This window comes from Hippoglossus hippoglossus, chromosome 1 (assembly GCF_009819705.1).
Source record: "Hippoglossus hippoglossus isolate fHipHip1 chromosome 1, fHipHip1.pri, whole genome shotgun sequence".
NCBI classification, from domain to species: domain Eukaryota; kingdom Metazoa; phylum Chordata; class Actinopteri; order Pleuronectiformes; family Pleuronectidae; genus Hippoglossus; species Hippoglossus hippoglossus.
In genome coordinates this window covers 16873080-16888242 of record NC_047151.1, presented here as the reverse complement: position 1 = coordinate 16888242, position 15163 = coordinate 16873080, and the positions used below count along the sequence as shown (strand labels likewise).

At 40.8% G+C, this 15163-nt stretch overlaps 2 protein-coding genes across 6 annotated transcripts; one reads left to right on the top strand and one right to left on the bottom strand.

Annotated features, from left to right (window-relative positions):
• Positions 1 to 17: 17 nt before the first annotated feature.
• On the bottom strand, positions 18 to 6005 carry ube2kb (ubiquitin-conjugating enzyme E2Kb (UBC1 homolog, yeast)). Of its 5 annotated transcripts, none has more exons than XR_004613868.1 (8): positions 5593 to 6005; positions 4676 to 4769; positions 4513 to 4571; positions 3256 to 3338; positions 3053 to 3152; positions 2664 to 2792; positions 1279 to 2240; positions 18 to 1245 (listed from the first exon to the last, which is right to left on the bottom strand). XR_004613868.1 is itself a non-coding variant. In XM_034585749.1 (7 exons), the coding sequence occupies exons 1-7, from the start codon at positions 5653 to 5655 to the stop codon at positions 2166 to 2168; spliced, it is 603 nt and encodes a 200-aa protein (XP_034441640.1). In that variant the 5' UTR covers positions 5656 to 6005; the 3' UTR covers positions 18 to 2165. The 5 variants fall into 5 exon arrangements, 2 of the variants coding, with proteins under 2 accessions (XP_034441640.1, XP_034441628.1); XR_004613869.1 differs by lacking the exon at positions 5593 to 6005 and adding an exon at positions 5377 to 5556; XR_004613866.1 differs by lacking the exon at positions 5593 to 6005 and adding an exon at positions 4855 to 4915 and having other exon boundaries at positions 4676 to 4822.
• Positions 6006 to 8448: 2443 nt separating this feature from the next.
• Positions 8449 to 14598, top strand: smim14 (small integral membrane protein 14). Its single transcript, XM_034585765.1, has 6 exons — positions 8449 to 8650; positions 10400 to 10495; positions 11310 to 11358; positions 11447 to 11604; positions 11816 to 13553; positions 13591 to 14598. The coding sequence occupies exons 2-5, from the start codon at positions 10421 to 10423 to the stop codon at positions 11852 to 11854; spliced, it is 321 nt and encodes a 106-aa protein (XP_034441656.1). The 5' UTR covers positions 8449 to 8650; positions 10400 to 10420; the 3' UTR covers positions 11855 to 13553; positions 13591 to 14598.
• Positions 14599 to 15163: the final 565 nt, after the last annotated feature.

Sequence of the window (15163 nt, the reverse complement as noted above, 5' to 3'; positions counted from 1 at the left end):
CTGTCTTCACCACTGTGTTGTTTTATGTGCAGCGTTTCAGACACGACACAAGCAAACTTGATTTTCCACTTTTTTTAATCAAAGAAACATGACACCGTCACAATAAATAACCATGCTTTTTTTTATACTGCTGATGCTTGCTTCCAAGGAAACAAAAAAGGAAAATAAGTCTCAATCCAAATGGAGAAACTGAGATGCAACAGCCCCTTTTTTTTTATGCAGTCATCGTGCAATATTGTACATAGTGAGAACACCGGGGAGGTGGAGAGGGGGTCTCTTTTTGTCCTTTCTTTTTCGTACAAAATATAGATCCAGCCATCGATGGTGCGCTCGAGTGATAACGGGACGGCTCTTTATCAAGGATCTGACTATTTACAAGTAAAAGGAGATGGTGTGCATTCTACCCTTTGACCATGATGCATTTTTTTTGGTTTCTGGCCTGAAAACTCGTTGGACGTCGAATGAGATGATCGCACGATTAACTCAAAGTGTTGCTGTCGTATGCTGCTGTGTTGGTAGGGACTGAGCTGGAGGTCAAGCAAAAAGATGATTTTTATTTTTAAATAAAAAAAACGGTGTGAGGATGCACCAATGCCCCACTTTTCTATACTATGCTTTCATTTACAGTTCTTGTACCTCAAATCAAATGTGTGAAAATACTGTGCAGAACAGAGGAGTTCCAGCCTCTTGTACGACTCAGACATCAGTAAAAGACAACCCTCCATGATTATTTGATTTGACTGTTGTAAAGCATGTCAGGGAATATAGGGCGACACCTATATTGCCTCAATATATCGCCTAGATTTGTTTGAGTGATAAAGCTCCTCCCCTCACAGCTGAGAGGGTGAGCAAAACCCTTACTGTGTGCCTATGGTTGAAACTGACAGCACTGAAAAAACAAACTGCATCGCAAACTCAAATCGTTACTGACATTCGGACACATTTCTTCTTGTAGTGTGTCGGATGCATCGGTTCAGAGCAGGAGAGATTTTTATTCTAGCAACATACCCCAGAGGAGGCTTTGCTTCCCTACACGACACACGCCAAACCGGGTGTGCTTGAGCGGTTCGCCGAGCAGAGGTTCCAGGTGTCTCTTTCCGGAGATCAGAAAGAGTCTTGCCATTTCAACCCCAAAGTCCCATCACATCAAGTAGCCAAACTAAATACAAAGGCAGCATAGAACATGCTAGGACGATAAAAGATCAACAAAAAGGTTGGATTGTGGCGTAGCAGAGAAGGTGACACCTAACGACCTTTACTGCCGGAGCTGGCTGTTACCTCCCGTCCCGTTAGGGTCAGGATTTTTGGCTGTGCCACTTCAAAACAATCTTTAAAGAAACAAGACAGAGGGATTTCTCATGGGTCACAAAAGCATAAAAAGATGTCTCTTCCATATAACTGTAAACTAGGCATAGTTTATATTTAAAATAATTTGTTTTACAATGCCATGTAAGAAAAAAAAAAGTATATCCCCATTGTATTTTCAAATTTACACGCGTCTATTTACAGATAACTTTTTTTCTTCTGTGTATGTGTGAGGATGTCTGGGTGTGATCTCTCTTTACTTGTGCAGAAGAACAAAGTGGGAACATCCAAATCTCTGCAGATGATTGAAGCATCTCTGATACACTGCTCGTGCAGAACACTCCAGTCAAGTGACTTTACATCCAGCTAGACCTTTACAGTATTAAAAGTCCAAAAGAGAGAATAATCAAACACAAGGTGTGACTTCTGCCTAAGGACTAAAATGTTGATGTACTGTGAGAGCAGTATGCAGGATTTCCTTCAGTTTTTACCCCGAAAAAGAGGCAGTTACTCTTTGCAATATTATGGAAAACACATTTGTGTAAAAGAAATTTCAAGATGCTTCAGAGCTGATATGACTAAAGGGCATGGAAGACTAAACGTCTGTTGAAAATGTATCTGAACACATGGGATCAGACAGGCAACAGTGTGGTGAGCATATTGGCGATTGTGTTACTACCGGTGTTGAGTTTGTAAGTGAACAAACTTGCTGTAAAAGTAGGTTCAGAGTACTGCTGTGGCAAATAGGGTGTTGTCTGTGCAATCAAAAAAAAAAAAAAAGGCAATGGTGGAATGTGCCGGGGAGGAGCTGATGCTGTAAAGACAGGAGTTTGTTTGGGATCCTCACACCTGGCTGGATCTCAATTGCTGAGGAGCAGCTCTGTCGCCGTTTCCACGTCCCAGGATTTTGAGGACAAGGCCGCTATTACTGCATTCTGCATGACAGGGGAAGAAGAATAAAGACAAATGTGACCCGTGTCATTTGTGACAGATGCTGTCAAATGGGGTTTTCTCCCTCTACCAGTAATAATTTAGTTTATAAAATGTCAGAAAAGCTTTAAAAAAGTTAATGTTGAAAAGATCAGGAGCCCAAAGAAACATCTTCAAATGTTTTGTTATGTCTGAACAACGTTCCATAACCTTAAAATATTCAAGTTTACTAACAGAAGACTTAAACTAAACAAGATGATTACAACATTAAAAATTTAAACAAAAACTATTTATCAAAACTCTTTCTGATAAATTTTGTGGCAATCAACTGATCATTTCATCTCGACTGCCAAACGAAATCCCTCCTATTCTCCACCATCATCAATATAAAGTATAACAGTGCAGGAAAAACGCATGTCGGTTCTGACCTTATCAAAGCCCATGGCACAGAGTTTGTCTATTTTACGGGTGTATTCAGGATTGGGGACGGGAGCACCAGCGTAGAAGTGAGACCACAGTCTCGCAGTCTGTTTGAACATTTCTGGGTTCTGCTTATACTGAGGAGAGAGAGAGAGAGAGAGGGAGACAGAGAGCGAGCTTGGTTAAATACAAGTCTGCAACATGTGACGATACAGAGGCACAGACCACGTTTAAATGTCTGTGACTGTCCACAGAAAAACACTGACAAAAATGTTATTCTACAGAAAGCTCCCTTGTTGTACTCTTGTTCAACTTGTTTACTACAAATGTAATTTACCATCTGAAAAGAAGAAATAATGGGCAGTATGACCGCAGTAAAACACCAAACCTCTCTCACCTGATGGGCTACTACTGCATCCTGTGGGTCGTCTGGTTCCGCCGCAGCAAGTAGAGCCTGTAGAGACAACAGCACTGTTCGCAGCGTCATCGCAGCTGCCCTGGGTGACACAGGGTACAAGTTGAAGCAGATAAGTGGAGGGTGTCCTGTATTTTTACACCCAGCACCGTATAGGTCAGAGGGTTCAGGCACGTCTCACTCACCACTGGTCTTTTAAAATGTCCAGACATATAGCTCCCGTCACAGAACTGATATTCGGGTGCCAGATCCTACTGATGAAACGCACCTGAGAAAGACATGAGTGGTTATATGGATAAGAACAGTGAGGTCATGGAAAAAAAAGGATTTACAAGCACAGTAATACTGACTGAGTCATTTTCTTGGTTTCGATCATATTTTAATCAAATATGATCGATATCATAGCTGGGCTGTATAATGGTTATATACATTTACTATTTTTATGTTACACCATCTTTACTGTGATAGTTGTTGTTTTAAAATGTCACTTTTGGGTCATTGGACAATGGTACAAATCAGTCAGTATCAAAAATGTTTTACTCTCCAGTATTGGTATTGGCATCAGCCTCCAAAAATCAGTTTCAGCTCTTCTAAACTAACTTTATTATGTCTACAGATCAATGTAGCAGAGTAAAATACAGATACTGTGACAACTCCCTGATTAGTCCACGTTTATTATCATCTATGTTAAAGTTTGTCTTTGAATCCTCAAGATCTCAGACACTATCTGTTCTGTACCTTTGGAGTTGCCTCAACATTTGAGGATAAAATCAGTTTATTTCTATGCTGCCAGGGCTCTGTTGGATTTTAATTCTTCAATTCACTTAAACTGAAGAATCTATATTGTTTAAGATCCACACATTTGGTGTCATTTTAGCAGACTACAATATCTCTAAAAAAAAACTACTGTATAAGTGGAGTAACAAATGGCATACAGAAATCTGAATCCTGCTTTCTACTAGCATTCTTCAGCCAACATGTTCAGGTTTTTCAAAATCAGTTCAACAGCATTTCATTGTTTACAAAACCAGAAAAAACTCATTTCTAATCAGGATAACCATGTGCATGGACTGGGCGGCACACGTTGACACACTTTTTCCATTATGTTACAAACTGTTTCTTCTAATCATGTTCTCAGTTACACGCAGCTCCTATTGCACTTCTGTCTGTCCTGGGAGAGGGATCCCTCACATGGGGCTCTCTCTGAGGCTTCTACGTTTCCCCCCCCCCCCTGTTAAAAGGGTTTTTTGGTAGTTTTTCCTGACTCTTGTTTTAAGGACAGAGGATGTGAAACCTTGTTACCACTACGAGACAAATTGTGATTTGTGAATATGGGCTATACAAATAAAAACTGATTGCTTGATTGACAAGTGATATTGAGGCTAAGACATACAAATGCTTAATTGAGCAGAGGAGCAGATGGAGAATAATGGATCACTTACCTTTGGTGGATTAAAAGGATAAGTTTCTGGGATTTTTATTTCAAGCTGATATCTGCCACCTGGAAAAAAACGAAAGACATGACGTTTTAGCTTGAGAACTCAAACCATGGCCGTGTTGAAGTGTAGCAAACATCTGTCCTCGTGCAGATCTGTGTGTCAGTACCTTCGTACGGTGTGTCTGGAGGACCTGCGATCTCCCCCCGCAGCTCCGTGAAGTTCTCGTCCACCAGATCTACTTTGATCTGGTTTTTACTCGTCTGTGTGTTGGGACAGAGGAGAGGGACACAGTGAAAACACCCTGCTGCTGCTGTGTGTGTGTGGGGCTTGTTGGCTCATGGGTCTCTGCCCGTGTCAACCATGAAGTCACACACCGTGAAGCTGCAGACATGTTGGCTGCTGAACACACAACAACACTCATCGTCTCCTCAGAAACACGCCCGTTGGTTGGGGGGGGATTCACAGAAAGCGTCAGGCTATTAGCGTTAGCCACGCAGATAGCTCAACCGAGGAGACGGTCTGTGGAAAGTTAACTACAAACCCCCACATTATCCAAACATGGCGGATTAAACAGTCCCTTTAAACGCCCCCCACCTCCTCATAAAGAAACTAACGGCTGATACGTGACCAACACGTTCGTAAAGTTGGTGAACGCTGTAGCAAAACAACACAAGCTAATGCTAACTGTGGATGAGATGTCAAAAATACCCTCAGCGAGCTAACGGCTGCTAACCCGAGCTGACACGGCTAATAAGATGACGGGTAGTCCGCACGAGCCAGGTTTATTTATAACAAGTGAGCGATGTTGTTTGTTGGACACGCCGGGCCTGTCGAGCCACATCCCCGGCGTCTCCTGAACGCACCCACCCGACAAAAACAGCAGAGCTCCGGCCACAACACCGAGAACAAGCTACAGGCTACAGGCTGAAGTTGCGCCGTTGAGGCCCTGACCCGCTGCCGCACCGGAGCGAAGGTAGCGGCGATCTCCCGACACTTCACGGTTTAATGGAGTTGGAACAACGACAAAGAAGGAGCCGCGCGGGGGTACAACACACCCGGGGAGAGACGGACACGTTACCGCACCTCCTCGCTCTTGAGAACTTCTTTAAACTCCCGCTTGATCCGCTGGACCGCGATGTTAGCCATGGCTGTGTCCGCTGAGCTGCCTCCTCCGCCGCCGCTGAGCTGCTGCTGCTGCCGCCGCTGCCTGGAAGCGATAGAGCCGGGGCCTCTCTCCCTGTGGTGTGTGTCGGTGAGCGCTGGGCACTGCGATGTGGTTATGGAGCCTTCGTTTCACTTTCCCCCCCGCTTCTTCTCTCCTCAGAGGCAGCTCACCGTCACCCGCCTGCCTTCCAGCGGACAGAGTCAGCGACTGTGTCCAGAACGTGCACAACACAGCTGCGGGTAAATGGAGACCAGCCTGGAACTTTTCAGCGGTGCGCTGCAGAGAACATGGGTTCATGGGTTTTTCGAACTTCACGATTTTTCCTCATCCTCACGCCTTGAAAAACAATTAGGTTGTTTTCTTTTCCTCCAGCTCTGGTTAGGGTCAGGATTTAAAATCTAACTGGATTTATTGTTTTTGTTATTCAGAATGTATGAGTGAGCAAAACATACACAATGACAGAAGACAGATGGTCACCACTCTCTAATAAGACACCATTTATTAAGTATTTATGAGTTGTAAATCCTGAATTCAATTACTTTTAAAATCATCATAGATCAGATATAAACTACTACAATTAGTAGAATGACATTCAGTAGAGTGGATAAACCTCCACCAAGGCCCAACCTTCGCCTTATTACATTCGTCGCCACAATTAAATTCACTAGATCTGGATTTTTTGTTTTACCTGCACCAAATTGCAAACACTCATATATCATTCCCCTAAACATGATTTTTTTTTCTCAACAGGATCCATCAATTATTCTCTGAGAGACCCTATCTCACAATGTTAAAGAATGAAATCCAAAGTGTAATGGGTTCCTGCCTGACCCATACACGTACCACGTCTCTTCCACCTAAGATCACGTATGTTAACTCATCCCATAGTTTTTTCATGCAAACAAATGATCAGAAAGTGGTGGAAACACAACGTTCTGGCAGAGGTAATGAAACTATTTCTGGGTTGCCAAACGTCCTGTCATGCCTTTTTGACCCTTCTATTGGACTGTCTGACCATGGGACTCACCCTCTGGAAAACAGCTGCTGAACATCTGGACCTAAATCCATTTTCAAACTGCTTATTAACAACTACAATTATACCCTTGATGGATTGTAGATTTACCTATAATTTATAAACCTTAAGTTTTCCTTAATGATTATACCAACATTAATAACTGGATTATTGTTTAAGAAAAACACAGTCATGTTATGACCTAAACATATATTGACTTGCTGTTCAAACAGCAGACTAGAAACTTCTCGTGATGTGATGAAACTAGCTGTTACATCATCATTTACCGTAAACTTAATGAGAATTGTTGGGGAATTCATGGGGAAGTAAACTTGTTCTTATCAAGGGCTTACAACTGATCTATAAAGAAATGGTGAATTGTTTATTAACAGTAACACATTCATTAAATATATATATTATAAACTCTTTAGTACAGACAGGTTCAACGGATTTTCACTGCTTACACACTAAAGCTTTCACAAACCGTTCTTTCAGTTTGACAGGGCAGCTGCTTTCGTTTCTTTACCATCGACTGACATTGTAGTGACTTTTATCTTAAGTGGCTTTTTAAGAGGCTGAATAAAAGTAGCAAACAGAGACCTTCAGCTTCTCCCTTCACTGGCTGACAAGTATTTGGATTTAGAGGAACAACTATGTATTGTGGTGTTGTACATTTTGAAGTATGCATGGTGCAACTTTATTATTTGAATGATACAGTGAAACATTGTTCTTTGTAAGAGGTTGCAGCCAAAACATTCAAAACCACTTATTTCAAACATGCAAAAAAATTAATCTGAAAGGTTACTGTCAGGTAAATGTAGTCGAGGGAACATATTGCTGTGCAAAAGAGAAACAGATCCAATATCCATCCACTGTTAAGGGTCAGGATTTAAAATCTAACTGTAATGTGTTGTGGACATTTGATTAATTTTATTGTAAATTAGAATTATTGAGCACAATAAATGTGCACAAAGTAAGATGACAGATTGGTGCCACTCTGATAAGGCCCCATTTATAAACAGTTTATAAGATTTACTTCTGTAATACTTATTCACCTTAATATAAAATGTCTCTTATATCATTTATAAACCAATAATAAAAAATATTTCTGGATTGCCAGATTGTGGAAATTCCTCCTCCAGTTTAACACTTTCCGTGTCATGTATAACGGTTTATTAACTTAAACATATACAACTGTGATGAGTTCACAACTTACAATTGTAAAAAATGTAGCGAGCACACAAGAGAAGAGAGCATATAAGGTAAGAGCTGCGTTTATTATAAGAATAAAGCAAAGTTTGGTGTTTGAATAAAGACGTTTGCATCAGCATGCCCTGTTTAAATAACATGTTTTTATAATAGAATGTCGGCCTGTTTCTGTTCAGTCATTATTCAGCTACAAATGTTGGTAAACAACAACATACTTTATAGAATGTTGCAGAACCCAAGTCTTTTACCACTGGCTCGTTACAAATGGAGACACCCCACATCCTTTATTCATGTCATTTTACAATTAAATCTACAAACCCAATGACTTGTAGCATTTAGTACCCAAGCAAAGTACAAGTACCTCTAGTTGCTCAGTTTAAACAGCTGTCCAGATGTTGGGAGTCTCCATCTGCCCCTGTGTGTGACGTCAGGCGGCTGGATTGTTTGTTTACTAGGCAGACGATACAATCGTGCCTCGCTGCGATTGGCTGAAGGCCCGCTCGTCAAACGCGTGGCCCAATAGGACACATCCAACCCGCCCCTTTTCACAGGAATGTCCCGGATGTCCGTCGTGAAGAATAGCTGGGCTGCTTCACGTGTATGAAACAAAACACACACACACACACACACACACACACACGGTCAGTTGACATGTCTGCGGTGTAACGGAGACAGCGAAGCAGCAGCTGCTCCTCCTCTTCATCACCGGCTCCGACAAACACGGGCAACGTCTCCGGGACATTCGCGAACATCCAGTAAGTGATCTGCGTTCCGGTGCCGCTCGCTGGAGCGTCTGTCTCCGGTCATATGTCCATCACAAAGAAGACATGGCTGTGATTTCCTCTGGCTGCACGGGCTAGGTTAGCACGAAGCTAGTCTGAGCTCGGCTGGTTTCTGTCCACATCAGTACAGATGAGGATGTGACACACGTTGTACGGCTGCACGGGTTTGATTCCTGCAGGGACGCGTTCGTGTGGGTTTGTTCGTCACTGTGGAAATATGCAGGCGGGTCACTCATGGAAAATATAACGTGCATGTTTTCATATACACGACTGTAACTGTATTACTGAGGCAGAATGTGTGTAAAATGAACGTTTTCTGCACTGAATGGGTTTAGTTTGCACACATTAGTTATATAATTTAATCAATATAATATGGGATTTTCTTTCAAAAGGAAACCTGTTTATTTTAATAGACATGACTTTTTGTCCCCTTTTTAGTATATTTACTATAGCTATGAAGACAATATCCACATTATATGGCAAGCAGAGTGATCAGTATTTAATTGTGCAAACACCAACCGTAAAAATATACATAAGAAACTAGAATAGCATTCAGAAAAGCGCCTCCACCCTGGCCAAAGTCCCCTTAAATTCAATCAAACTGCATCAAATTGGACACATCAGTCCCCTAAATGTGTTTTTTTCATCTAGATCCCTTCCTTATTTCCTGCAAAATTGGTGTAATCGTCAGAAAACGCTCTGTCTCGCCCCATTTTACTGGGCAAGAAAGTGAAAAAAAGAATCTCTGGTTCTGCCGTCTGATCCAGATCTGCACCAAAATGTAATGGTCTCTTTCCTGACCCATACCACGTCCATACACCAGGTTCTGTGGTAATCTGTCCAGTAGGTTGTGCTTAATCCTGCTGACTAACAGACAAGCCAGCAACAAAAACAAACTCCTTGGCGGAGGTTGTAAATAGCTGCGAGAGATTGTGTCTGGAATGTTGAGGACGAGCAGAGTGATCATATCTGTACGGCCACTAACCTCAGAGATATACAGTAGCAATTTGCAGCCTTTATATGTTGATTAAAAATGTCAAATGTATGCTTAATTTTCTTATAGTCAAGCTAGACAGAAATATGACCAGAGCTGATTGATATATTAGGTGATACTGGTCTAGATCGGTGTGCTCATTGGTACATGTCACTGTGACATCTCTCCATCATCAGAGTCACTGATGATGGTACTAGTGTCATATCACAGCAAATGAAAAATCAACCAGGGGGTCGTTTATATTAAGGGGAGCTGCTTATCCAGAACACGACACTGCACTTCCTGGGGTCCTCAGAAAGACACCCACCATGTTGGAAGTTAATCAGTTGAGAGGATGTCAAGAAAATTGAAGGACAGAAAGAAGGTATCTGGATGTATTAACCAGGACAAACCTAAACAAGTTATTTATGTATTTATTCCATTTAATTGTGCAAAATTAAGATGTTACATGTTAACATGTAGGGTTGACTGGCACGGTTAGACTTATGGTTCAGCTCAACATGCCCTGCAACAGCTGGAAAAAAATCAATGTTGTGTTCAAATAAAACAAACAGGATTACACACAGAAATACACAGGGGTACAGTCACAGAGTCTGCAGCCTGTCATAACTGAGCAGTCTCCTCCCCCTCATCTGTGAGACGACAACAGAGCACAGCACAGCGTCAGCGTTAGCTTTCTCTCAATTGTTCACGTTCGTCCTAGTTTAATACAGCACCTTTGTTCCAAGGTGGACGCCGTCTGGTGAGACATGGCAGAGGGCGACTTTGACCCTTGTGAGTGCATCTGCACACAGGAGTACGCTATGAGACGCCTCATCAATCTGGTAAGTAATGGAAGATATGCAGATACTTTCACTGCAAATCTAAGTGACTCTTGTAACAGAGTTGAGGTGCACAGACATGTCAACGTATTTCAAATATGCAGGGTGCAGTGAAAATAAGTCCTGCTGAAGTCAAGAGAGGGGAGAACAGAGATTAACAGTGAGGAAGTAAAGCAGAAGACTGTAGAGAAGCAGGGGAGAGGGAAGTGAAAACCTGCCGAGTGACACTGAGCCGGCATATCCTGGTTCCTGCTCAGTGTTTGTCTTGAGAACCTATCAGCTCTTTCGCTCTGTTGCACTTGTCTTTGTTTGGCTTGAATTGTTCTCTGGATCCTTTTAATAGAAGGTGTGTTGTAAAAGATGTTAATCTAAAAAACGAGATTCTAGGTGTATTGAAGATTACAGCTTGCAGTCATGTTGTGTCAGTTTCCAGGTGACCTCATTGGCTCTTTGTGGACAGGTGTAACTTGCAAAGGGTGTTGTCCAAATAATTAACCAAATAACTTTGCACCACAGCTCCCAGTATTTTGTAGGTACGTGGCAGACCTGGTTTTGCACCATCCACATGTGTACGAGTGCTGTAAAAGTAAGCTCTGAGTGGATCACGTGAGTTTCATGTAATAAACTCTTTAGGTTTATGTCACAAAGTTTTATTAGCTGTGTGTTTACAATCAGGCCATCTGTGAGATCTCTCTCCAGATGAGGGCAGTGCAAACCAGAGTAAATAGTGCAGCCACTAAAGTCATATAGTTTAAAAGTTAATGTTCTTTTTCCGGCTGATCTGTTGTCATATACTTTGTTCCTTCTGTAATTTCAGCTGAGGCAATCTCAGTCGTACTGCACAGACACTGAATGTCCTCAGGAATGTACGTATGACCACCTCCTCATGTAGTGCACGCTAGAAATATTAGTGTAGGTGACATGTGTGACATATGAAGGTGTGTTTGTGTTCAGTGCCAAGTCCCAGTGGGCCGCTCGGAGGAGGAGGAGGTGACCTGATCCTCCCCATGGTCCTGATGGGATGGGTGGTCGTGGCTCTGGTCCTGTTCCTGCTGCGTCCATCTAGTCTTAGGGGACCACGTTCCACAGGCAAACCCACTGGACCCCACAATGTCAGTACTGATCACACTCTTTTTATATCATCTATGTGTATACTTGTATTGTTGATATGTTTAGAAGTTGCGTCCAGTATTTGATCAATGTCTCAGACTCTGCATATATATATATATATATATATATATTTAAAATAATTTGATTCGTACCATCAAGGCTGCTCACTTGTTTTTATTAGACACAATTAACATCTGTTTGACTTTGGTACAGAGAGATGGAAGGGAGCCCCCAGCACCTCCCATTGACTAGCAGTGGAGCCAGACAACCATGACTCCTCCACCTGCTCTGACTGGAAGTGCACAGTTATCTACTAACTGTGACCAAGACAGCGCCATCTCCCTGTCCCTTCATACAGATATCTTTAGCCTTTTTTTCTAACTGCTCAGCGTTGTTGGGTAAATCTGTCTTTGATTCTTGTTAGTAGATCCCGACTGATACTGGGTTGATAAAGCGTTTGATGATATAATGATCAATATTCAATTCTTACTCAATAACACAACATGAACGATTGTGACAGTTATGTTTCAGCTTTGGTCTTTTTTTAAAACGTCATAGAAACTTTCATAATAACCAAAAATATATAATCTCATTAAAAAAAACTTAAATTGAAAGAAAGTTAGTTTTGCATATCTTCTGACATATGTCAATATAACGTACCTGTTATTAGCCAGTTTAAACTGATAATATTGGTCAACAATATCAGCATGTTTATGAATCAGTTGGGTTCTACATTGTACCTCAATATATCTTTAATCAGGAGGTGTGGTGGACTTCTGTGTCAATCCCTGATCTCAGACTGATCCTCAAAAAACTGAGATGTGAGATGGAGGAATGTGTCCCACGGGTTGGGGTTGAAGAGGGAGGTAGCAGTGTATTTTTGGTGGTCGGGTAAATTGATGTTTAGCTGAGTTATGAAGGGTCACGGGTCCTTTACATTCTCTGAAACATTCCTCTAATTCCACTTGAAAGTCTCTGCACAGTGCCAGTAATGATGTCATATCACATTTCACAGCACATTCAAACCAGCACAACAAGTAACTCTTGGTCAGGATGTAGTTTTAAAATAACATTACATATTGATTTTATTGCAACACGTTCTTTTGTGTTTACATCCAGTTTACAAGATCACCTGAGCCAGCAAATAGTCAGATTGCTTACATACTGTTAACTATTTCCAATAGAGTCTGTCCCATAAACTGATGTTAAACAATCAGTGTCATCACCTATTAATGTTATGTCTTTACAAATCCAGCAGAGCAACACTGAATTTCATTTTAAGTCATGTTTGCTACAAATTCCAATATCCACTCTTCTTTAAGCTCTGATTTTGGTCTCTACCACCTCTTGGGGGAAATATCTTTCTCTTCAGCTGGTAAATGATCCTCTGTGTTCACCACCTATCCTCCATCTGTGTCAGTCTGCCATTATGTGCCGAGCAGGTAGTGCAGGGTGGGATTTATGTGCTTTTTCTCTGAAAATAGCAGACTGCTGCAGGTGAAAACGCTATGAGAGCGATCAGAGTGAACCAAAACAGTAAAGTTTTCAACCAAACAGCTAAAAAGTTAAACTCTTTAAATTCAAAGGGAGCTGTAGATTCGGGGGATAATTCTGTGTATATTCGTCACTACAACAAACCCCTCATAGTCTTCACGTTTCCATTTGATACATTTTTATCATAGAAACACTACAGCCACTTTAAGTACGCACTTCCCTTTCACACTCATTTTCAGGCAAACAGGGTTTAATAGGTCTGGTAATTGTAACACAAAAATCAGCACAAGCAAAATCAGTTTTAATCATGAAGATGATCTGTGTACTAGAATAATTTTGTTGATAAATGAAGAAAATGATTATTGTATACTGACGTATTAGTATTAGCCGTCAAGAATCACTTTTATTAGCACTTTTGCTGCGGTATCTTGATTTTGAAGGTGTATTGAAAGATGAGGTTGTCTAAACAAACATGTTGGCCGTGTTGGGACGAGGGCCTGTTCTTCTTAGCAGTGAGTGATTACTGGGAGCAATCTGTAGTTTATACTTCACAGCTTCTGTATCATAAATATATGTCAAACCAGTGAAAAGGTGCAATATCAAACTGCCAATGTCATGTCGTGCTCATCTTAGAGAACAGCTTTTTGTGACAGGACAATAATATTTTAGGTCAGATTTATTTTAGATTTATGTCGGGGACAATGAAATCATCTGCAGTTAGATTTTCTGTGACCTTTTCTGGTTTTTAGCATGGTTTATGTTACAGGGCTATTTTTCTTACATCTGTAAATCTTGTTCTAAAGCTGCTCTGCTAAATTAGTTATTGATTTTACATCTAAATTACTTTAATGGAGGTGTTTCAGTTAAAGGTGAAGTGAACAGAATAATAGAAACCCCTTAATGCACCAACACACTCATACATGTGTATGTAAATGTGGGTGGATGTGTATAACAGTGCAACAGCAACACAAACTGAAGCCTCAAAGTTTGGGGCTTTGAAACAATCTTAAAACAGATTTTCAGTTTTTTTTCTCACTGCCTGTATTATGTGAAGGTCTGTTATGCCCCAGTCACGGGAACATTGTTGATATTGTGTATCTCGGTCTTACTCTCCATCATATGATATCAGAAATTAGTCTCTTTTGAATCTGGCCATGAACTGGAACAACTGTGGGATCCCAACTTTCTTCAGTGGCTGGCTACTTTTCATTTTCAAATCAATTTCTTTTGTTTTTTGATACATATTTCTAGACTTTTGGGCTTTCTTTCTAGACTCAGATATGACAGGGAGGAGATAGAGGGAACATCTTGGACAAACCACAAGTAGTCATAAATACAGAAAGGGGAAGCCCATGGGGAAGTAAATGGTTGAGATGAACACCTGGACGATCTGGTATCAGAGGAGATCTTGATTTACACTGTTAACCTTGAAGAGTAAAAGGGCTTCAACTATGCACTTTTCCTATAACAAAACAAAAAAATAAAATAAAAAATCAGTCTGACTTTCTGCCTGTGTTTTTGTTTTTGGATCCCTGAGTCCATTAAAGCAGATATACACAATGTTAGTGAAAAATATTATTCTCTGCAATTGTTTTATTAAAGCATTACACCATAGAGTGAAGAGTACGAGAAGTGGTGAAATGTAACTAAGAATAGTTACTCTTGTTAGTCTACTTAAGTACATTTGAACATTTTAAGCTTTGACACATAAAACCTGTTGCACATTTAACCACCTATTACTCAGCCACAAAAAGGAGCATAATGCCTAATGCATTAGTAATAGCAATCCACTAATGTAGTGCATCATGTTCAACTTTTGATTTTGCTCATAACAGCTGATAGGTCCATACTTTTAGTAAAGTTTCTATTGCAGAATAGAACAAAGAATTAGAACAAAAAAATCCTGATGTTTTTTAAGTAGAGGACCTGAAAACATGAGTATAATACTGGTGTGTAAATGTACAATTGTGATGGTATTTTTACTCAGTTCACTCTCTTACATTACACTCACTTATCTTGGGCTGTCATGTAAAATAACCAAGTAGGCTATAATTTATCAAATACTCA

Bases quoted from the DNA above. Each gene is read 5' to 3' on its own strand.
- smim14 (XM_034585765.1), top strand. From the start codon at position 10,421: ATGGCAGAGGGCGACTTTGACCCTTGTGAGTGCATCTGCACACAGGAG. The intron at 11,359-11,446 runs GTACGTATGACC...GTTTGTGTTCAG, and splicing joins CACTGAATGTCCTCAGGAAT to TGCCAAGTCCCAGTGGGCCG. The intron at 11,605-11,815 runs GTCAGTACTGAT...ACTTTGGTACAG, and splicing joins AACCCACTGGACCCCACAAT to AGAGATGGAAGGGAGCCCCC.
- ube2kb (XM_034585737.1), bottom strand. From the start codon at position 4,900: ATGTCTGCAGCTTCACGGTGTGTGACTTCATGGTTGACACGGGCAG. The intron at 4,823-4,854 runs AGACCCATGAGC...CCCACACACACA, and splicing joins TTCATGGTTGACACGGGCAG to CAGCAGCAGCAGGGTGTTTT. The intron at 3,339-4,512 runs GTAAGTGATCCA...TGTCTTTCTCAG, and splicing joins ATCCTTTTAATCCACCAAAG to GTGCGTTTCATCAGTAGGAT.